This window comes from Ahaetulla prasina, chromosome 5 (genome assembly GCF_028640845.1).
Source record: "Ahaetulla prasina isolate Xishuangbanna chromosome 5, ASM2864084v1, whole genome shotgun sequence".
Lineage (NCBI taxonomy): Eukaryota > Metazoa > Chordata > Lepidosauria > Squamata > Colubridae > Ahaetulla > Ahaetulla prasina.
Window position 1 is genome coordinate 100,587,541 of NC_080543.1, and position 23,937 is coordinate 100,611,477.

Below are 23,937 nucleotides of genomic sequence, written 5' to 3' on the forward strand. Positions count from 1 at the left end.
ACCCATCTGAAGGAATACAGCTGTCATGAAGGTACAATAAAGATGGGGGACTCTTGAAAGAAACTAGATAGTGAGTTAAGTAAAATTATTGGGAGAAAAGAAATCAAGATTCCTAGAGCAGTTGTCCCCAATCTTTTTGGCACCAGGGACCAGTTTCTTGGAAGACAATTTTTCCATGTACTGGGGGTTGAGGATGGTTTCAGTTTGCTCACTCATCCACTACTCACCTCCAACTGTGTGGCCCGGTTCTTAACAGGCCAACAACCAGTACCAGTCCATGGCCCAGGCATTGGATACTCCTGTTCTAGAGAAGGAATAGTTCACAAATGGTACATAGCATCATTAGAAGATTTTAAATTGGGTCCATGGAATTTTAAACTGGAAAAAAAATCCTTTCTTGTACAAGGAAATCTCCTCTGGTTTGAAGTGCAGACAGCACCAAAATTGACTGGTCAATTATTTAACTCAGAATAAAAGTGGTTCATAACTTAACCACATAGTTAGAGTCCTTTGCTAAAGGTTTCACATGTTATGCCCTGCAAACAACATGGGATGATATTCTTTTGGTAGGCAGTGAAACAGACTTGAAAGAGAATTACCTCTGATGCTGATAGCTAATTATTTTAAACAAATGTTTGGGAACTTCAGCTAGAACTAATGTTTTATTATTAGTTAATGATAAATTACTTAATATTACATAAAATATCAATATTATATTAAACTAAGATAATGCATGTTTTAAAAATGTAAACATACTTGTGTTAACTTTTGACAAAGGAGATTAAACTCTTCAAAGCTTGCTTGTTGTATAAAAAAATGGTGCAATCTAAATTATTAGAACACACGTTGCTTTATGTTTTTATCATATTTATTTTGCATAATGTGCAACAATAAGTTATATATACAAAATTACACAAAATTGTTATAATATTTATCAAGAATTGCAGGACTAATCTTGCCTTTTGCTGCTTTTTAAATTACAGTAAAAAGCTTCTTTCTATTTTAAACAAAATATTAAATATTCCTCTGTTCACATTGGTACTGTTGATTTCAAAGCCTTGATATTCCCCAGACATAAAACATGTATTTTTAAACAATTACCAAAACAAATCTAATGGCAATTCTTTAATTCTCCAAGATAACTTTGTCAGTAGGAAGTGGGGATCTGAATTATTATTTATAGTTTGGAATTGCATTTATGTGGAGATGCAGAATAAGCAATCAAAATTCTTGTATGTTATAATCCCAAAATTATGACCCAAAGGTATTTCTTTCTTTCTTTTTTAAAGTGCTTGTGGATTCTACAAAGATGGAATAAAAATTAAATCCAGTTCACAACGATGAACCTATGGGATTACTTTATTATGTCACCATCTTAAAAAAAGAATTTAATGCATGTATACTTGATACATTTATCTGGTTTTCTTAGCAACAGTACACAACCAGCTTGTCAAAGTCTTATTGTGGCATTTTTATCCACCTATTATTATTTACGATCTAGAAGGCCCAACTCTGCTTAGCCTATTCAAGATCAGCCAAGCTTGGCTAGACCCTGCCACCTGCTATGACAATTGCCTCCTACCTCTGGATAATTGTCTTAGAGCAGATGTTGAGAAGACCACAGTGGGTGGTCTTCTTCTGCCGTACAACATCTCATGATGTAATGGTTAATATGTGGTATTTGCAAATATTAATTCCATGGGCATTGCTTAGGTTTCCACTCAGCATCCACCTGAATAGTCATACTGTGCACTAGATTATAGACCGTGGAGGCTTAGAATAAAACCCAAAGTTATTTCCTCTCCTTTTTCAAGGTACTAATCTGACACTTCTATTTATTTGTATCTACGAAAATAGATTTAAAGGTTGCTTCCAGCTGCATTGGAAAAAGGAACTGTAACAAATATTGTGTTTGCAAATTAAGTACAGGAAATAATTCTATCATTATTCAGAGGAGAAAGGACACATCGCAGATAGTAAAATATATTTTAATGCAAGAACTCATAGGCCAACAAACTGGATGCTGCATGAGACATACCAATATTAAATATTCATCTCAGTGACCCCATTAGACTAGAATTTGATTTTTCTTATTTGGAATGAAGGCACTAGGGGGTTGGCCTAGTTATTATTTTCCTGAACATGAATTATAGTTTTATAGCATTTTCATTCAGTCATGTTTCTTGTAATTAAAAATGTTTTAAAGGCATGTTGTTTCTTTTAATAATAATAACTTACTGAAATCTGTCAACATAGCAGTTTCTGATAGGTATATTAACAAACTTGCTAATTAAATTTCTACCAACTCTTGGGCTCTGTAGTTATGATTCCTGGCGTAAAAAGAGGGACTATTCCTTTCAAATCTATAAATAAAGACCACAGGCCACTGTATCCAAGGGCACAGTGTTTACACTAGGGATATGCTATGATAAAGCTCAATAGTTACTATTCTCTCTTTTTTTGCATAAAAGGGGTTATCAGGATGGGTCACAGGAACTGATCCAAATGATCCAAATTTCTCAAGTGCTGATGATAGGCAAGAAAGGATGAAGGCCCCAATGGGCGTCGTAACTATGCAATGTAGATCATCACAACAAACTTTAGGGGTTCATATGACGTTCCTATAATCAGTTCTTCCATGGATTTCATATTAAAACATGTATACAGTTATTTTAAATAATATTGGAAAATTCAGTACCTTTACATTAAATAAAATAATTTAGAGCAATACAGTTTTATCAGTCGGTACTTAATCCAACATCCTATAGACAGAAAAGAAAGTCTCCAGTTCTGAAGAACTGCATCCATTGCAGAAGCCCTGATGATTGTGATATATTTAATTCACATGGCACACAGGTCCTTCTGACAGATGGCCCACCAGCTGGGAAAAAGGTGAATTAAATGAAACACACCTTCAAACATGCCCAAACTCCATCCAAATTCACATAGCATGAGAAATTGGGAGCAGTATTCTCATTTGCTCAGGCATTATAAGCCAGATTTATTTAAAAATTAATCATAAGAATGATAATTCTTATGTAAGAATTACATTCAAATATAAGAGGGAGCTGTGCTTGTATCAAAAGTAGATATTTCTTCATTAACTACTATTGTTTCGTGTTCCTATTACAGCTGTCCAGAAAAAATGGTTTTGGGTAAAATAAAAGCATCACAGGAAAACTAAACATACCACAGAAATTTCTGTTGGTGACTGCAACAATTCTAGTCAAGAAATCTGTAATATTTTTAAATGCTATAACATAAAAGTGTTTCAACAGTCATTAATTTCCTTTGCATCTAAAGTTGAACAATTTGATAGATTTGTCTTCAGAAGCTTTCATAGCTTCTGCCTCTCATTAATGATCTCTTTTCAAGAACTAACAAATGTTCCCATTTGTTTGTTCTAGTGCATAAAAGATGGTCCCGATCAGAAGTTTATGAAATGCAATATCCCATTAATAAATAAATTCTGCTTATATTATAAGTACTTTCTAGTATCTGTGAAAATATTGCTGAACTTTTTGTATGGACCACATATACAAACTCTTATTTGCTGCAATTTTAATAAATTGGAATAAAGCTATAGATCTTGTAATAATGATAATTCAACCAACTTCACCTACAGGCATGGATTTTTTCCTCCCCCAAATCCATAATATATGGGAGAAAAATTATAATTCAAAAAATACTTCTTGTAGCAGCACAGATTTTCATATAGATCACTATTTTTGATGTGACATATTCATTATCCAGGACCAAAACAAAATTAAGCCATATTTCTTCAAAACAAGTAATGATACTAGTAGATTGATCTGTTCCCATGCTTGTAAATGGAACTGTAAATGAACTGTAATATCTTTTGGGGACATAAATAAGTCTCGTTGAATTAGTCTTCAGTTTGAGCACTTTGTATTTGATACCAAAAACCTTGGTGGTGGTTGTTTTTTATTGTTTCAATAGCAAAAACGATACTGAAACAAAAGCTACAGAAGCTTCAAAAGTTTATCTCCTTCTGAATCCCTTTGTTATTTCAATCACCTCATCATTGTCTGGAAATGAAAACCACAAAAATGCAAGTCAGGAGGTCACAGTTGGATCAGGCTTGGGCATCACTTGTGCCCACTCTAGGATGTCTACACAGAGAGACTCTACGGCATCCAATCGCTCAATCTGAACTAGTTTTGTCAGTAGTTCTGGGATACTATACCCAGCTGTGCTGATGCGGTCAAAGACTTGCATGCCATCTGTCATGCCACCAATTTCATCCCTCTTCAATCCAAAGCTCTCAGCAAGATGGCGCCACGTCTTCACAATGGCTTTCTCAGTGTTGTAAGTGGAGCTGAGCATCCTGCTGGTCTTTTCCAGACAATCAAAGGGCAGCTCTGTGGGACTGAGGCCTGGAAGGAAGTTCACAGTCATGTTATTGGATCTGCCTGTATTGGATCTACAATATACATTGTATATTCCAAATGAAAAGCTATAGTCACATTATGCATTTACACAGGGTTGACATTATCTGTTGAGTCATCGCCATTTCTACTTCATGGTACTTTCCCCTTCTACTGCTAATTCTTCAACAGCACTCATTCTATTTTGCTGCTTTGATTTATTTATTTATTTATTTATTTATTTTATTTATTTATTTATTTGTCATAACAATATATACAAGCGTTACATAAAAGGTTATAAATATATGAACGTATATATGAGGAGAAATGAGGTACTAAAAACGTGTATATACATAGGGAAAGAAACAGTAGGACAGGAACGGTAGGCACGTTTGTGCTCTTATGCACGCCCCTTTAGAGTCCTCTTAGGAAAGTGGTGAGGTCAACCGTGGACAGTTTTTGAGTGAAACCTTTGGGGTTATGAGAAGAAACCACAGAGTCAGGTAATGCATTCCAAGTATATACAATTCTGTTACAGAAATCGTGTTTTCTGCAATCTAAACTGGAGCAGTTGACATTGAGTTTGAATCTGTTTGTAGCTCTTGTGATATTGTTATTGAAACTAAAAAAGTCATTGACAGGAAGGACATTACAACGGATGATTTTATATGCTAAACCCAGATCCAGTCGAAGGCGACGAAGTTCCAAGTTTTCTAGACCCAAGATATCAAGTCTGGTGGAATAAGGTATTTTATTAGTTTCAGAGGAATGGAGAATTCTTCTCGTAAAATACCTTTGGACACGCTCAACTGTGTTGATGTCAGATATATGGTAAGGGTTCCAGACAGGAGAGCAGTAATCAAGAATTGGCCTAACAAATGTTTTATATGCTCTGGTCAGTAGCATGGTGTTTTTTGAAAAGAAGCTACGTAAAATTAAGTTGACAACTCTTAGAGCCTTCTTAGCTATGTAGTTGCAGTGGGCTTTGGAACTTAAATCGTTAGATGTAAAAACTCCAAGGTCTTTGACAGGGTGGGGTCATCTGCGAGGCAATGTCCATCAAGCATGTACTTTGTGATTGGGTTCTTTCTTCCAATGTGCAAGACTGAGCATTTACTGGTTGAAATTTGTAGTTGCCAAATTTTAGACCAGGCAGATAGATGATCAAGGTCCTTTTGAATTGTGGATGCATTGTCAGTGGTGTTGAAAAGTTTGACATCATCAGCAAAGAGAACACAGTTACTTGAAATATCAATACAAAGATCATTTATATATATTATAAAGAGAGTAGGTCCAAGAACGCTGCCTTGAGGAACACCACTCTTGACAGGAACAGGATTTGAAAGAGCATTACCAATTTTAACTATTTGTTGTCTGTTTGACAAAAAAGCAGATATCCAGTGGTGTAAGGGTCCTGAAATGCCATAGGATTTTAATTTTAGGAGAAGTTTATCATGTACTACTGAGTCAAAAGCTTTGCAGAAGTCTATGTATATTGCATCTATTGATTTACCTAGATCAAGATTAGTAGTCCATAGGTTTTTACAGTAGAGAAGTTGTAGATTGCATGATAATTTTTTCCTGAAGCCAAATTGTTTATTTGAGAGAAGGTTGTGCATTTCTAAGTGTAAGGTAATGGATTGGTTGATGATGGATTCCATAACCTTGCAGGCGACGCAACATAGGGAGATAGGTCTATAATTATCAACTAAGCTGGGGTCGCCTTTTTTGAAAACTGGAATGACTGTGGCTAGCGACCAGAGACTGGGAAGGGAACTGGTTCTAAAGGCTATATTAAAGATTATACTTAGGGGTTCTGCTAGATTACTAGAGAGAGATTACTAATTAGATTACTAATTACTAGATTTCATCTTATAGAAGAAGAAACAGAAAAGATTGTTGAGTCTCTTACTTTATGTTTTAAAGCATTTTTTATTTTTACCTTCTCCTGGAATATATACTAATCCATTGCTTCTCTATCCCTTATGATTTAAACACTTGCCAACATAACCTTCTGCCAACCTTCATATGAAGCAACAACAAAATTTAATTAAAGGAAAGAGATGTGTGTCTCCAGCCTCAAAACAGGCAGGAGAAATGGTCCATTTGTACCAGAACTAGAAATTTGGGTCTCATTGAACTACAGGTCTGAACTGTTTCAGCCCACACAGCTCTTCATGAAGGATGATAGAAGTAGTCAATCAACTGAAAGGTCTCATATTCCACAGCCTTTTATGAGAAATTCAAAAGAACCTTCCTGCAATATTTTCTTTTTTATTTGTGTGTGGGTGTTTTTTTAAAAAAATCTTTTCATTTTAGGAACAATGCACTCTGTATTAGTTAACTTCCCCCATCTTATTACAGTTAAGAACAAATCCACCTCTGAAAGTTTCTTTTTCTTCAAAGGCTTCTTCTGATATAAAGCAAACAAAACAGAGGTGAACAGCTTATATCCACAAACATATAAGTTACTGTATATAAGGTGTATATGTTTTGCCTATTTTACAGTTATTAAATAATGTACAGTATATCACAGACAGTTATTTTCTGAGTCTGGCTGTGTACAAATATAATTAATCAGCTTAAAGAACCGTACAATAGAAGTTTATTTTAACACTTTCCACCTTGTGCCATCTGTCTTCTAGAATAACGATTGAATTGATTCTTAAACATCACAGATAAAGGCAGGATGCCAATGGGACTACAAATCCTATTACTGGAGTTTTTCACAGAGATTGCTTACAAAAAAGTTTTCCCTGTTGAATTTCCAAATGTGCCAAACACCAACCTGATTCTGGCATTAGAATAGTCAGATTTACTTTTTCCAAAAAAAGCTTTAAAAAAAAATCCTTAGAATGGGATTAATCTGTATCTAGTATTTGTGACTCCTTGTTGACTCAGTGTTGAAGCTCCATAAAGACGTGTACTTAAGAAAGCAGTTCATACATGTTTTCAGTTTCTATATTTTATTTCTTTTCACTCACCTTCTGCCACATTGCATACATTAGTGTATAGGTCGAGTATCTTTTTTCTCCGGCTTTGTATCTAAGGAAAATAAAAGACACAAACATTCATCTTTCAAGACTAAACTGACCTAAGTCATTCAGGATTGTGAAGAATCAGAGACAAAAATGGCATTCCTTAGGTATTTGGTATGGTATATAAAGAAGTTTTGGTTTAAACATAAATGGCATTTGAATCTTGGCTGTAAAGTTAATATATATATATATATTTGTGCATAACTAGCTGGAAAGAAGGAATTGTGTCAAATTGTTTGTGTTTTAAATGAAATCTACTCTTTTTATTTTTGTTCAAAGCACACACTGATCTGGCTTGGATTCCTGTAATTTGGCCCTCAGGATTTTATTTCTCAGGAGATGAACTATTCAACTCTTAGTTCTGAATCCATGGAAAAAGAGGAGGAAATATCAAGATCATTATTGGCACTGACAAGACTGAGGCAGCTTTAGGCAAGATTCTTCCATGTGCCTTCCTTGACACTACTGCTTCTCTTCTCAGTATGCAACCTAGTTATTATTCTGATTTAAAAAGAAATAAAGAAAGATCCTTTGGAGGTTTTTGAGAAGAGACTAGACAGCCACTTATCTGAAATAGTATAAATTATCTTGCTTGAGCAGCGGGCTGGACTAGAAGACCTCCAAGGTCCCTTCCAGCTTCTATTCTATTCTATTCTATTCTATTCTATTCTATTCTATTCTATTCTATTCTATTCTATTCCCATCCCATCCCATCCCATCTCATCCCATCCCATCCCATCCCATGAAGCATGTTTCCTTTCCCACCCTGTGCCACATTACTGCTAAACTTCTTTTTTCTTTATTTTTTAAACATCATTAAGTTGTAATATAGCAACATGATTCCTTTGCTTGTATAAACCCAAACTTTCCATTTTTTCCTTGCTGTAAAGTTTTTATGAACCCACAGAGGAAAGTAGGCGTGAAAGAACATGTTCCCTATTGTCATGTTAATTGTGGCATTAGAACTACAATACTGTGAAAATAAAATAAAAAAGCAAATGTCTGTCTTAGTGTGAAAGGAGATCATGTGGGAAAGAGGATGGGAGGGTGAAGGCACCCAGGTGTGCAAACATTTGGGAAAGCAGGGAATAGCACAGGGATTTGTGAAAATTGTGTCTTTTTGGTTTGTAAGTAGCCTTTATCATGGTGTTTCTCAAACTTTGCAACTTTAAGATTGGTGAACTTCATGCTGGCTATGGTATTCTGGGAGTTGATGTCCATCAATCTTAAAACTGCCAAGGTTGAGAAACACCGCTTTAGCAGTTTGATGGAAATAATATAATTCCACCCCATTTTTAGCCTTTTTCTCATCAGCTCATCACAAAGACTCCTTCGTACATTCTTCTTTTGGATACTGTCCATTAAAAGTGCAACTAATCACTGTAACACATCATCAAAAAGGTCACTGATTCAACAAGATTTCCAATTAACTTACTCCGGTTGATTTGTTGTTTGTTGAAGATTTATCTCGAGCCAAATGTACCAGAGACAACAAACACAATTCTGGAGTTCCTTGCTTGTCAATTGCAGCTTCTTCATCGCTGTCCATGCTGCGACTTAAAAGCCTCTCATTCTCTGAAGAAGCATCATTTTCACTGAAAAGCAACAGACAAACAATTAAATAGGCTAACAAGGATTACTTTTCTAAAACTGCAACATGCACAATTCCAGAAATGCCCTTTTGGATTTAAATTGCATACTTGTTAAATGTTTATTTAATATAGATGATGAATTCTAGATTAAGTGTAAGTAAATACTGCAAAAAGGAGCTCCCCCAAAAAACATTAACACTCTTCACTTGTATCTGCAAATTAATGTCTAGCAGTATATTTATTCAAAAGTAATCCTGGCTTTCTTCAGCAATGTAGGACTGTAGTGTTCTGTGCATTTCCACTTCCGAGAGGACTTACAACAACCACATGCCCAAGTCCAGGCCTGGTGAATATTCTACTGAATATTCATGAATGAATTCTCTGTACATATAGATCCACTCCTCACATTTCATTTAATAAGGACTGATCCACATATGCATGTGAGCACCATTACTTATTTATAGTTTTAATTTTGAAGAGTTTAAGTAATGGAAACTGTTCCCTACTAAACAATGCTTGAGCCTTCATTATTGTCCCTACTAATTTATTTGATCTTATTTTCTCATTATACCAGCCATGTCATTCCCAAATGAAAATTGCTTAATTCACCCACTGGATTAATTGCCCCCCCAAACAGATTGCAATAACCCACCACCAACATGCTGTTTAGATAACACATACCTCTTGACAACCTTAGCTGGAGTTGCTGTCAATTTTCCAAATTCATCTCTCTCAGAGAAAATTTTTCCATTTTCTGCAATGGAAAAAGGATGTGAAAAGAACAAAGTGGCAAAAACACAAGCCAGACACATACAACCACTACCCGCCATTTGAGTTGTGAATACAATTGCCTTGGAGCTCCTCCAAGCAGGTAAGAATGCATAAATAACCAAATGCAGAGCTGAATTTTCATTAGTTTTCAATGCCTTTCCAATTACTCTTCCACTAACAATTGGAGCTTATGCAGTTACATTAAAGCAATGTAAGCCCTGTGGGCACTGATGTCTAAACAGCAGAAATTACAAAACAGTCCCAACCTTGGGCTTCTGTTTTTTCTTCCTGTACGTTGGCCTGGGCTTCTACCGTCTTCACTGGCTGGCTGGTGCAGCATGCTGTAAGTGCAAAATACACACCTTGTTTAGATCAACTCGTAAGAGTCACCTACACCAAGCATTTTGAACACAAGATGGCAAACCCAGCAGCATGATCCAAACTCCATCCTTTTCACACTTCATTGTATCCCATGAACAAAAGGGGTGGCACTCCAATTGTGTCACTGCAACTGCCTTTTTTTTATTCTCCTGCAACTCCCTATTTCAAAACTGTAATCTTTGCTATTGATTGACAATTACCTTGAGCTGAAGTTTTCGTTTTCATAATGTAAAACATGATGATCAGCACAATAGCAATAGCCATTATGAAAATAGTGGACATGGCAATGATGAGAGCAGTCGCCAGATGCCCTTGTCCAGAAAGATCTCCTAGAATGATAAAGGAGAGAAAGAAAATATAATTTAAAAACATTTTCAGGGTTAATCATCAACTACTTCATTTAATTACTGATTAAACGTATCTAGGATCAATCCAATATTTCTAAAGCAGATAAAAATCCTTCCAATGTTTTTTTATTATCTCATAGTACCAGCATCATCTTAAAACAGGGTGCCATTCTGTAGACTTGAAGAAAGTAACGGTTTCTTTTTAATGGTGCTTTGCTTGCTGCAGTTACTTAGTAAGCAACAATAAAAAAACTAAAAAAAACCCATCTAACAGTTCATTGGAGGTTATTTTTAATCTACTAAGTTTGTAATTATTAACCTAATTTTAATGGTGCTTTAAAATTATTATCATTCATTTAATTAAGGACTGTAGTGCACACAGCAGTAGCATAGTAACACTATCCTAGTGAGAGGATATGAGATATTGGGGAATTACTGTATGTAATTATTTGTATGTGCTGAAAATGGGAGCATAAAAAGTGGAATCGAAGGTTCAACATGCCTTAGAGATTGCAAATTGCCCATGTCTATAATTTACAATTCCTTGAGAATAGATGAGAGTCAATTCAGACTATTTGTCTTTTAATACAAGTACTTGTATTGTACATTTATATGTACTCTTAAACAATTAACTGATAATATAATCAAACTAAACACAATTAAAAGGTAAACTTCCCTAATGAAAATGAAATGTAATTCCACCCTGTCCCATCCAGCTTCCTGAAAAGAATTTAAGAAGGCTTCCAATCTGCCAAAGCAGATTCCAAAGATGTCCAGGGAGATGAGGAACACCATCCTCAGCTTTAAGGAAAGCAACTCTTTTAGCAGAAGAGCTTTAATAAAATCACATCACATCTTTATCAAATGCAGTCAGCACTAAATGTAAAGGCAATTTATTATGAAAATAAATTCTATTAAGTTTAGTCAACTAAGTGTCTACAACAAAGATGAGGAATTAAATCTGTGTGAAGAACTGTATTTTTCTGAAGAAACACTCTGGCAGGCCAAATGCTATTGCCGTGATAGCGAACTTATGGCACATGTGGCAGAGGTGGCACGCAGAGCCCTCTCTGTGGACATGCACGCCATCGCAAGCTGCTCTTCTGGGTGCTGGTATGCACATGCGTGGCTGCCAGCTGCTCTCTTCTGGGTTCTGGTGCGCGCATGTGCACCAGCCAGCTGCAAAGACCAGCTGGCTGGCATGCATGTGTGCGCCGGAACCCAGAAGAGAGCAGCTGGCAGCCACATGCATGTACACCGGCCAGCTGCTCTCTTCTCGGTTCCGGTGCTCCGGTGTACTTGCGCGCTCGCTCCAGTTTCAGCACTCAGTGCCGAAAAGGTTAACCATCATTGTGCTAGTGATTAGAGTTGGGAGGACAGCTTCTTAGTTTCCTGGGTCAAACCTTTCCATTCTAAGCAGCCAATCTGTTACATTTCATGCCTAGCATGTAGAGTTCATGTCATTTTAATAATATACAGTAACTATACCTAGGATTGTGTTGCCATACTGTATAGTATTTTAATTTAAGTCAACTGAATTGTTCTTTGCTTGCAGCAGAATAAAAGGGTGGCCTTTATAAACCTCTATGTTTCAGATTGCAATCTATCTTCACTCTTTCAATAGTTTTTTCACTCACTATTCACCGCAGAGCATTGTTCACAGAGCTCATTCAGTAAATAACAATAAGAGCAAATGTAGTCTTGGATGCTCTAGCCTCACTAGTCAATACCCATCTCAGAATATGACATTCATTGTAAATTGTGGACATTTTATAATGGCTCACTTACTATTCCAGTTTGTCCATTCAGTTTTTTTAGTATTAGCCATGAAAAGATCAAAGCTGGAGTTGAAATCCTTCTGCAGCTAGCATCTATTTTTATTTATAATGGTCACCTAAAGGTAAGACTTGGATTTTCAGTAGAAATGGATCTGCCATTTGGTTCCTTGACTCTTCGCAATGGATTCTTTCGGTTGTTTTATTTTGTTAAATTTATTTGCTACCTATCTTGCTGTACAGCTACATTAGGTGGAGTACTTTATTTATTTGTTTGTTTGTATGTTATTTATTTATTAGCGTTACCAGTATATGGTTCATCACACAGTCAGCCAGAGGTTCCAACTGCAATTTGGCATTATTATAAAATAAGTATTCTTATTTGAGCTTTAGCAAATTATCCTTTGAATAATTCTATAGGCAACCTGGAGTCACTGAGTGTGAGTTGAACAGCCTTATAAATTTCAATAAACAAGCAAACAAACAACCTTGTTGGGCCATGCAAGCATTTCAATATATTTTTCTGCAGCTTGTTGGTTTTTGTTCTGTTGCAGTTTGAAACATGCAACTGACAAAGAAGGTAAACTTGCTCCAATTCAGGAAGATCCCCAATTTTTATATTCGTCAACTGAGACTTATTGTATGCGGGTATTCCCCATTCATGCATAAAAGGCCCTAGTGTAGAAGTCTCACTAAATGCCTGGTAAATTACTTCCATGCAAGTGCAGCACGTTTCTTCTCCTTACAATTAACTAATGAACTTGCTGGACATTCTTCACGCATTCCAGTGATGATTACTCTTGGGATCAGAACAAAAAGCTGATTTCATAAACCTCATATGCCAATTACAAGGCTATATCATTTCCGTATATAGGTCTCCTAAGCAAGGATCTGGTGGATTAGCAGCCAAAAGCTTGTTCATTTGACTACATTCCATTAAATTTCAGCTTTCCAAGTCAGTTACACCCAAGGAGATAAAACAACTAAATTAATTTCCCTGAATAGGTACATCCATTTGCAAATGAAAGTCATATAATTCATCTTTACTGAAGTAGACTGATTGCTGAAAAATAATTCTGAGGATTCCTCATATCAGAGAAAAGAAGCAATTATGAAGGCTTGTCTGTCGACTGCAGTCTTTTTACATCCTGTTCTTTTATAATTTTACACTCTCCTGTAACTTTGTGGGGTTTTCTCCCCTTGGAGAATAGAACAGCCTTCGTACAGTTGGCCTTTTGTAAGGCTTTAAAAACTTGGCTATCTATGTGGATCTGAAGCTGTGTTAAGGGCCCTGTTTCTCGGATTTTCTGTTAGTTGTTTAATTATCTGAGCTACTATATGTATTTATTTTTTGAATGTTTATATTGTTATCAATTGTTTTAACGGTTTTATAGTTTTAGAATTATAAACTCCCAGTGTCAGTTAGCTAGATAGGTGGTTCTAGAAATGGAATGAATGAATGAATATAAATCAATCAATCAATCAATCAATCAATCAATCAATAAGCCTGATGGGTAATAGACTCTAAATATCCACTTGGTCTTTCCTAGTTGTGTCATTGCATTTGCCAAATTTCCTTCAAGCTGACTTTACAAAGGCTACCGTGGCCCAAAGCCTGCTATTAATTACAAGGAAAATTAAATCAATATCTGCTTTTCTTACCTTTGTGCACATGTTGAAAAGGAGAATGAGTACTTGTGCCAGAAGTACTTGGGAAACTGGCTGACACACCAGAAGTAACCCCTGTGCCTGTAATAAGAAACAAATTTGCTACACATTTTGCTGGTTACTTGCAAAATCTGAACTTTGAACTGCTTTTTTTTTCATGAACAGAGACCAATTATTTGAGATGCTTGTCCATTTAAAAGATGACTTTATATGATTCAATTTATCCCGCTGAGATGTGAAATAGAGAGTTGGCACATTTTTGTGTCTGAATGGAGATATTTACCCATTTTTATCTGAGGCAGAGAAGCAATTTATGATCCCAAACATTTTTTCCAGAAATTAGTTATTGATTGATTTAAAGAAGACATGCTAGCTAGAGGACTAAAAAAGATAGTACACATTTTCTTAGACTATGATCTGTTACATCAGCAATATGTTATTTTATGCTGAAAGAGAAATATTTCAGTATTATCAGTATTATCCTCTATGCATTGGATGAAGTAGAGTGTCAGCGTTCCAGAAAACCCCTCCTGCAGAAAAGACCAACAACTTTCAAAGTTCTTGACAAAATGTTTTACTATAATAAAATTTGGGTTTGTTTTTTTTAATTTTTGTAATATTATATGGTTACTAAAGAACTAAAACAAGACCAGAAACAAAGATTTTTAAAAATTAAGGACAAAACCAAAGGTAAGTACAAAAACAAAGAACTGAAACTTTGGAATATGAATACTTCTATAATCCTAAGGATCAATACAAATACTGTATTATTAAACCTCCAATTTAATTGTCTTTTTAGAGTGATATTTCCAGGGGTGGGCTGCTGGGGGTTCGCAGGAGTTTGGAAGAACCTCTAGCTAAGATTCTGTGCAGTTCTGAGAATCCCCAAATTCCACTCCTGGCTGGCCCTGCCCACCCTGTCCTGCCCCTCCCAGAAGTCCCCACGTGGCCCGTTTTGGATGCAGGTAACTGCAGGGCGTGTTTGGAGGTCTCAGGGAGGGTGAAAAATGGGCTTACCAGAAGAGGAGGCCTCCGGAGCCTGGGGAGGCTGTTTTCGCCCTCCCAGAGGTTTGAAGAAAGCCTCCAGAGCCCAGGGAGAGCAAAAATAACTCCCCGTGGTGCAGGAGGCTGACTAGGCCATGCCCACCATGGCTATGGCCACCCAGCAACCAAGCAGAGTGTCAAGGTTCCAGAAAAACCTCTTCTGCATAAAAAAAACTCAGAAGCCATTGTCTTTCAGAGTTCTTTACCAGCATGAGGAAACTGGCACACGATGAGTGAAATTCCAAAACTGAACTTCCGGATTCTTTTCCCAGTTATGCAAACCTCAAGAGTCCCACCCCCCTGACCCCTTTGGTGGTCACATGGTCCCACGTTCTCCCAGTTCATTCGAATATCTTCCCGCCACTCTCCCTGCAGATGTGAACACCATCCGACCTTGACCGCTTGAAGAATGTTACCATACCCCTCCACCCCCCTTCTTCCCCTCAGGGGAAAAATGTGGCAGTGTCTGGAACCCTAAAGTCTAGTATGGTTTCCAGGCCTGACACAGAGAACCCCTTGTTAACATTTTTGAAGCCCACCCTCGGATATTTTTATAAATGACAAAACAAGCAGAGGCATCTCCAGGAAAAGGTGCAAGGGGGAGATCCGAGAGAAAGAGTCTTCATACATGCATAGGGTTATTGAACAAATGATGCAGTTTGCTTCCTTTGAACATTAATTATGTCCCACACACTCCTGGCCTGATATCTTAACCACTACAGCAAATTGGTTTTATTTGTACATTGTTACAAATTATAATGTCAACCCACTAGTCACCAGGAACTGATAATTGCAATATGCACCTGGAGGAAGCTGTCTATCTAGACCCGTTCCAGTCCGGCTTCCGACCCGGTTACAGCACAGAGACGGCTTTGGTCGCGTTGGTGGATGACCTCTGGAGGGCCAGGGACAGGGGCTGTTCCTCTGCCTTGGTCCTATTAGATCTCTCAGCGGCTTTTGATACCATCGACCATGGTATCCTGCTGCGCCGGTTGGAGGGATTGGGAATGGGAGGCACCGTTTATCGGTGGTTCTCCTCCTATCTCTCCGACCGGTCGCAGACGGTGTTGACAGGGGGGCAGAGGTCGTCCTCGAGGGGCCTCACTTGTGGGGTACCTCAGGGGTCGATTCTCTCGCCTACCCTGTTCAACATCTATATGAAGCCGCTGGGTGAGGTCATCAGTGGTTTCGGGGTGAGTTATCATCTGTACGCTGATGATACTCAGCTGTACTTTTCCACCCCGGACCACCCCAACGAAGCGGTCGAAGTGCTGTCCCGGTGCCTGGAAGCCGTACGGGTCTGGATGGGGAGAAACAGACTCAAGCTCAATCCCTCCAAGACGGAGTGGCTGTGGATGCCGGCACCCCGGTACAGTCGGCTGCTCCCGCAGCTGACTGTTGAAGCGAGTTAGTGGCCCCAAAGGAGGTGGTTCGCAACTTGGGCGTCCTCCTGGATGGTTGACTGTCCTTTGATGAACATCTGGCGGCCGTCACCAGGAGGGCCTTTTACCAAGTTCGCTTGGTTCGCCAGTTGCGTCCCTTCCTTGACCGGGATGCCTTATGCACAGTCACTCACGCTCTGGTTACGTCTCAGCTGGATTATTGCAATGCTCTCTACATGGGGCTGCCCTTGAGGTGCACCCGGAGGCTGCAGTTAGTCCAGAACGCAGCTGCGCGAGTGTAATGGGAGCCGCTCGTGGCTCCCATGTAACACCACTGCTCCGTAGTCTGCACTGGCTTCCTGTAGTCTTTCGGGTGCGCTTCAAGATCCTGGTTACCACCTTTAAAGCGCTCCATGGCTTAGGACCTGGGTACTTACGAGACCGCCTGCTGTTACCTTATGCCTCCCATCAACCCGTACGCTCTCACAGAGAGGGCCTTCTCAGGGTGCCGTCCGCCAAACAATGTCGGCTGGCGGCCCCCAGGAGTAGGGCCTTCTCTGTGGGAGTACTGACGCTCTGGAACGAACTCCCCCCTGGCTTACGTCAAGTGCCTGATCTTCGGACCTTTCGTCGTGAGCTAAAAACATATTTATTCATCAAGCAGGACTGGCATAAATAGTGGATTTTAAATTGGGGTTTTAGTAATATTTTAAATTTTTAAATCTTTTAAATTACCGGCCGTTTAGTAATAGTTTATTTTAATTTCTTTTAATTGTATATATTCTGTATTTTATTCCGGCTGTACACTGCCCTGAGTCCTTCGGGAGAAGGGCGGTATAAAAAATTAATAAAATAAATAAATAAATAAATAAATAAATAAATAAATAAATAAATATTTTGTAAGCAGTTAAAATGGTTTTTTTCTTTCTTTATGGAATTCAATATTGAAAAGAAATAAAAATACAAGGGTGGTGGTGGTGGAAGGGAAGCATTATGAAAAAAGCATTTATATAGGCCCCTCCCTTTCATTCCTACCACCACCACCTTTTCCTTCTTCTCCAGATATATTCTGAACTTACTTAAATTTTTACTTAAAAACAAAGAACTGAAACTTTGGAATATGAATACTTCTATAATCCTAAGGAGCAATACAAATACTGTATGATTAAACCTCCAATTTAATTGTCTTTTTAGAGTGATATTTCCAGGGGTGGGCTGCTGGGGGTTCGCAGGAGTTATATCCAGATATATTCTGAACTTACTTAAATTTTAATTATTAGTAATTGAAAAAATTAAAATCAAGGCGATTGTGTGGCCTGAAACTCAATTGGTATTAATCAATACCTTGTTTGAAGGTTTGATTCATAGGACGCTAAGATATCGCCGTGAGCTAAAAACATACTTATTTATTCAAGCTGGACTGGCATAATGGTTTTTTAACATTTTAAATTGGGTTTTATTGTTGTGGGGTTTTAAATTTTTAAAATTTAAAATTTAAATTTTTAAATATTGGCCTTTTTGTAATATGCTTTATTTTAAATTTTGATTTTAATTGTATATATATTGTGTTTTATTTTGGCTGTACACCGCCCTGAGTCCTTCGGGAGAAGGGCGGTATAAAAATTTAATAAATAAAATAAATAAATAAAATAAATATAAGATAAGATGAGAGGGAAGGGGAGGGGAGGGGAGAACTTTTATTATTATTATTATTTTTACTGTGAGCACACTGGCATTACATTAAAAATGAAATTTTGTTGCCTGCTCTCAAGAGAAAGTTTGGGATTGTACACCATGTGACTCTGGCTGGCCCATTCCAGACAAACTGGCTGCAACTGCAAAAGGCCTGAAAAAGGGCCTTTTGAGGGGAAACGTTCAGGAGCTCCCACTCAATCCATGCTGCAACAGCACAAAGTGACCCTCATGGATATGGTTAAGCCAAGGCAGTGATCCTGATTCATAACTTGTATGCTCGGAGTTTTATGGCACCTAAATATATATTAGGGGTGTGGTGGTTCAGTGGCTAAGACACTGAGCTTGTCAATTGAAAGGTCGGCAGTTCAGTGGTTCGAATCCCTAGTACCAGGGTGAGCTCCCGTTACTTGTCCCAGCTTCTGCCAACCTAGCAGTTCGAAAGCATGTAAAAAATGCAAGGAGAAAAAATAGGGACCACCTTTGGTGGGAAGGTAACAGCGTTCCTTGCACCTTTGGTGTTTAGTCATGCCAACCACACGACCATGGAGACGTCTTTGGACAGCACTGGCTCTTCAGCTTTGAAACAGAGATGAGCACCACCCCCTAGAGTTGGGAACGACTAGCACATATGTGTGAGGGGAACCTTTACCTTTAAATATATATTATTATTAACTGAGTCCCCAACTCTATACCATGTGCATGGGTTTGACAATTAGTGTGGTAATATCTTAGACCAAGGCTGTCCAACTCGCAGCCCATGGGCCGGATGCATCACGGCCAGTTTAGGAAAGGGGAGAAAAGTCCTGATACATCATGTGACACCGCCGTGAGTCTGATGCCCCTATCTTAGAGGAAATGTATGTCACAATGTACTACAGCTTTTCATATATCATAGATATTGATATTGATATAAAAGTGCTGGAGTGAAAAGTAATATGGAAATAGTTGAATTGCATGAGAGTGAAGCAAAAAAGGGAAAAAAGTGTATTGTATGTAGTATGCAAATTATTTATTATTTTAATTGATTTTTAATTGAACGTCCATCCCTTATGAAAGAAAAAGTTAGTATAGAGGCCTAAAGGAGATAATATTTTATTTATTTATTAAATTGATATTCATATTTGGGTCAAATCATTCTGTAGTGAAAAAAATATTACTATTCTGCAGTTCTGGAATATGAATCTTTGCTTAGCTCAGAGACACCTGAAAAATTGAACAGGAAATTCGGTTCTCTAATACAATGAAATAAATATCTCTCAGCTTAAGAGGCAAAGTAATGTGTATAGTTTAAATAAAATGTAGTATTAAATAAAACGTTATGCACTATATTATGTAAAATATTTTAGAAAATGACATCCATTTTCATTTGCCCAACAGAGTGCCTATGATTTTGAATAAGTTTTTCCTAGAACAGTGGGAAGCATTTTCCAAGCAATACTAGCTGTGAAATATAGTGTACCTTTAATTTTTAAGGATGCTCATTTGAAATCCAAATAGTGTTCATGCAATGTTAATAAACTAGTTTTATTTAGCTGGCCTGTTTCAGCTATGCCTGCATTCACTATTTGTAACGTGACTTTGTGCTGACATTTATTGCTGTGAATTAAATTGATGATCCAGTGAATCTGGAGCTAGTTCCCTGACATTTTCTACTTAGTCTCTCCCTGGCTGGGTAAATATATTTCTCCCCCATTTTTAAAAAAAGTTATTTTGTTACATGTTCTTTTAGGACATTTTTAAAATATTTATTTATACTTTTATTTCACCTGTATTATTTTTATAAATAACTCAAGGTGTGGAACATATTTAACACTCCTTCCTCCTCAGTTATTAAATCCTTATCCTCCTTGTCTGGTGAGGATAACTTAACTGATGCACTGCTTGCAATAATTTACACCATAAAACAAGAGTGGAGAACTATGGTCTTTTTATGACTTGTGGACTTCAAGTCCCAGAATGCTGGCTCAGGAATTCTGGGAGTTGAGGCCCACAAGTCATAAAGGGGCTATAGTTCTACACCTCTGCCATAAACCCAGATCCCATTATAGCCAAGGGCACAAAATATCTATAAATTTTCAATCACTCATTGCTTTGTTTACATAATTTACATAATTGTAGCATAAATTACAGAAATATGTATATAAATCAGGGTTCAATCTTGGTAACTTTAAGACTTGTGGATATCAGCTCCCAGAATTCCCCAGCTACCCATACTGGCCAGGGAATTCTGGGAGTTGAAGTGCATAAATCTTAAACTTGCCAAGGTTGCACACTCTGATTTAAATGATATAAAAATGGCTTACTTTAAATTCAGGTTTTCTCCCTTGCATCCAAAGTTGAATTAATAGAGATCCATAAAATAAAAAGTTTCATTACATTCCGTGGCAAGTTAATTGTTTTCAATGTGTTTATTTGCTTATGCCTTGCTTTACTTTTACCTCAATACTCCTGGCAAGCCAGATCAAATCCCTTAGATATTTGCCGAAATTTACAGTCAAAATAACCAATGTACACATACAATGTTGGAAGAGCAAATTCAAAGGGCAATAGTCTAGTGAATAAAGATATTGGGACTGTAATTGATTATCATTGATCTTGAATGATGCAATTGCAGGAAGGAAGAGAAGACTAAATTCTCCTGAATGAATATCAGTATTGAAATGGATTTGGGCATTTCAAATGTAGGTTAAATTGAAAGGAAAGTAAAATTAAAATGGAATCCAACTTACATTCTTTAGTGTTTGGAGGTGCCATTGAACATGAGTAACAAACCATCCCATAAATATTCCGAGGCCTGTTTTCTAACATATAATAGCTGTAAAAAAGAGCAAGACAAGGCGAAACTAATAAAACTGGGTTTACTGATGTTTACTATGGTTGAAATAATTAATTATTGTATAAACACCCTACTTTAAATGCTTCAATATTATCTATTTTTCTTGCTTGACAAGAAAAGGTCCCTTCTTCACTGCCTCACAAGATTAGTGAAATCAAGCTTGAAAGTTCCGTGGCATGACTGATATCAGTCTAATCCAACCTACATTTGTGCACAAAATTTTCAGTAAAGTTCAACATATGTTTCTAAAATTAAATATTTTCTTCACTAGAAATTTCTGGCAAAGGTAGTCTTCCAGACAGAGCATGGCCTTAACTGACATAAAAATAATATCCTTAGGTACTGAAAAAAATCAAGGGTGTAACCTGGCTAAGATAAACACGATAGTTAAAATAAACACCCAATGAGTTTATAGGAGCTTTGGCAATATCCTGTGGCATTCACAAATGTATTTGTCAATCCTCAGTTTGGATTTTATACAAAAATTAAGTGGGAAGGAATTTAAGATTTATCCCATATATCCATTCCCATTATGCTGATGATAATTATATCAAGGCAAGACATCAATGCATTCATGTGGATTAGGAAACAAGTTTTATGTGCCTTTATGATGCTTTCTCTCTAGCTTCAACTGCTCCTCTGTTACTTTTAGGAAGCAAACCTGAAATAATATTATGATGAACGCTAAGCAAAAAGTCTTTATTTATTTATTTATTTATTTATTTTATTTTGTCACAACAATATATGTAGGTATCATACAAAAAGATTATATAGTATATAAACACATATATGAGTAAATATAAGGAGGTATAAGCATATATATAGGAAGAAGAAGAAAAAACCAACAACAATAGGACAGGAACTGTAGGCACGTTTGTGCGCTTATGCACGCCCCTTATGGTCCTCTTAGGAATGGGGTGAGGTCAATAGTAGAAAGTTTTTGGATAAAACTTTTAGGATTATGGGAAGAGACCACAGAGTCAGGTAAAGTATTCCAAGCACTGATGATTCTGTTACAGAAGTCATATTTTCTGCAATCTAGATTAAAGCGGTTGATATTAAGTTTAAATCTATTAGTTGCTCTAGTATTATTGCAATTAAAGCTGAAGTAGTCTTTAACAGGAATTTATTTGTAATTAGGAAAAAAGAAATATTGTTACTCTACTAATTTCTTTGGGTTGGACCCAGAATTAGAGAAGGTCAATTAAGAATTGGGAAAGTACTTAAGGTTGCAAAACTCTGGATAGCCATGAGATGGCAGCAAACTTATACAGAAAACTAATTCCTATGTCATCTAGTGCAGAGGTCTCCAACCTTGGCAACTTTTAAGACTTGTGGACTTCAACTCCCAGAATTCCTCAGCCATCTAGTGGTCATCTGGATTTATGGCGGGTCTATTTCCACTGGGTGGAAAAGAGCTTTATTGGGAGGAGTGGCTCATGCAAAGACCATGCTCATATCTGCCAAAAAATGTGCCTGGCTTCGGAAACACAGAACATCCTCATTTCACTTCTTACTTCAGTTTGGTAGGTAAATTAGGTTTAAAATCATCAGGATTTAAGCCATGACTACCTTTTCAGACTGCTTGCTGTGTGAAAATAAAAGTTTCAGATTCAAAAATCAGTAGTGGTTTCTGATTTTAAGGAACAAACAGGTGTGCATCTGAACTGATATTTCATTTGCTTTAATAGTCTTGTTTCTTTCTTTCTTTGGAACCACCTTTATTACTTACCTACAGACAACTATCATGCATTTAAGTGAATGCAGAAAAATGGAGCATGCACAGAATGAAGACTGTTAAGATTGTAATTAAATCCTTACCCAGGGAGACAAGGCCCACATTCAGCATCATTTTCTTTATCTCCAGGTGTCATCACTGTTGCCCGAAAGAAACCTTCACAATCTTTGTGTCTCCGGCAAATATGATATCCACCCTTAGAAAATTTTTCTGATGGGCATGGGATGCAGCCATAGTCTTCATCTCTAGTGCCATATCCACATGTCTGTGAGAACAAGAGCATTTCAAATAATCAAATTTTTTTCAATGACTTTTACAAACAGACGGAACTGATGGCCCTTCCTCCTTTTCCCCACTGGAGAGCCATGGCCTTGGTAGACTGCCTGAATATTACTTTGGTAGTCTCCACTTTGCCTTCTTGATAGGATTAAATAAGAACTCCAATCTAGAACAAAGTAGAAATACCCAGATCTTTTAACTGTGCTGTTCTCCAAATTCAGTTTTGAAGGAAATATGAAGAATGCCTATATTCCTGTGAAGAAAGACCTGGCTTTCCTTGCCTTTCCTTGTCTGTGACTAATCTAGAGCAGGGGTCGCCAACCTTGGTCCCTGGTTGGGTTGCCTTTCCTTGTCTGTGACTAATCTAGAGGACCCTTCTTTGGGGTGGCACCTAGTCTTTGCAGGACCTCTCTGTCCTCCTCCCCCAGGTATTTGTGGCTGGTTTCTGGTGGACAATAATATTTGCTCTTTTTTACTAGCTTTTATGACACACGTTTAATCACATTTTAATCATAATGTTGACCATCCTTTGCTTTTAAAAATATTATTTAGCTCTTGAACATGAAGAGACCCTAGAAAGGACGTTTAATTTTGCATTTGTCCTGCTTATTTGCATTCAAAAACTAAAAGGCGGTGAGGAACAAAGGATGAAAAGAGATGAAATATCAGGGAAAATCCTCTGTTCCTGCTGTTTCTCTGAAGGAGGGGGTTTAAAAATCTCTTACGTACCACTAGGTTTATGTAGGCCAGAGTTTCATTCTCTCTTAGTCAAAATATGGTACCCATTAAGAAAAATTGCTGCCAGGGATAATTATATTTCTAAGGCGAAGTAATTATAGGAAATTGCATTGGAGAGAAACTGTTCCTGCTTTGTTGGACTTACCAACCTTGTCTGAAATCCTATTTGGAACACAAGGGCTATTTTCTTACTTCATAGCAGCCCTGTGAAGGCTATTTTCCTGACAGTGAGGAAATTTAGAATAATGATACCCTGCACCACAGG

General features: G+C 37.3%; 1 protein-coding gene across 1 annotated transcript in view; it reads right to left on the bottom strand.

The window, feature by feature from the left end:
• Nucleotides 1-856: 856 nt before the first annotated feature.
• The window catches only part of EDAR (ectodysplasin A receptor), a 113,575-nt gene continuing 90,494 nt past the window's right edge, over nt 857-23,937 (bottom strand). Inside the window, exons 4-12 of the mRNA XM_058185230.1 lie at nt 22,739-22,920; nt 20,811-20,896; nt 13,955-14,041; nt 10,371-10,499; nt 10,056-10,130; nt 9,700-9,772; nt 8,862-9,021; nt 7,373-7,433; nt 857-4,397 (exon numbers count right to left, since the gene is read on the bottom strand). Coding sequence (XP_058041213.1) covers nt 4,078-4,397; nt 7,373-7,433; nt 8,862-9,021; nt 9,700-9,772; nt 10,056-10,130; nt 10,371-10,499; nt 13,955-14,041; nt 20,811-20,896; nt 22,739-22,920 — 1,173 coding nt within the window. The 3' untranslated portion in view covers nt 857-4,077. The remainder of the gene's footprint in view (nt 4,398-7,372; nt 7,434-8,861; nt 9,022-9,699; nt 9,773-10,055; nt 10,131-10,370; nt 10,500-13,954; nt 14,042-20,810; nt 20,897-22,738; nt 22,921-23,937) is intronic.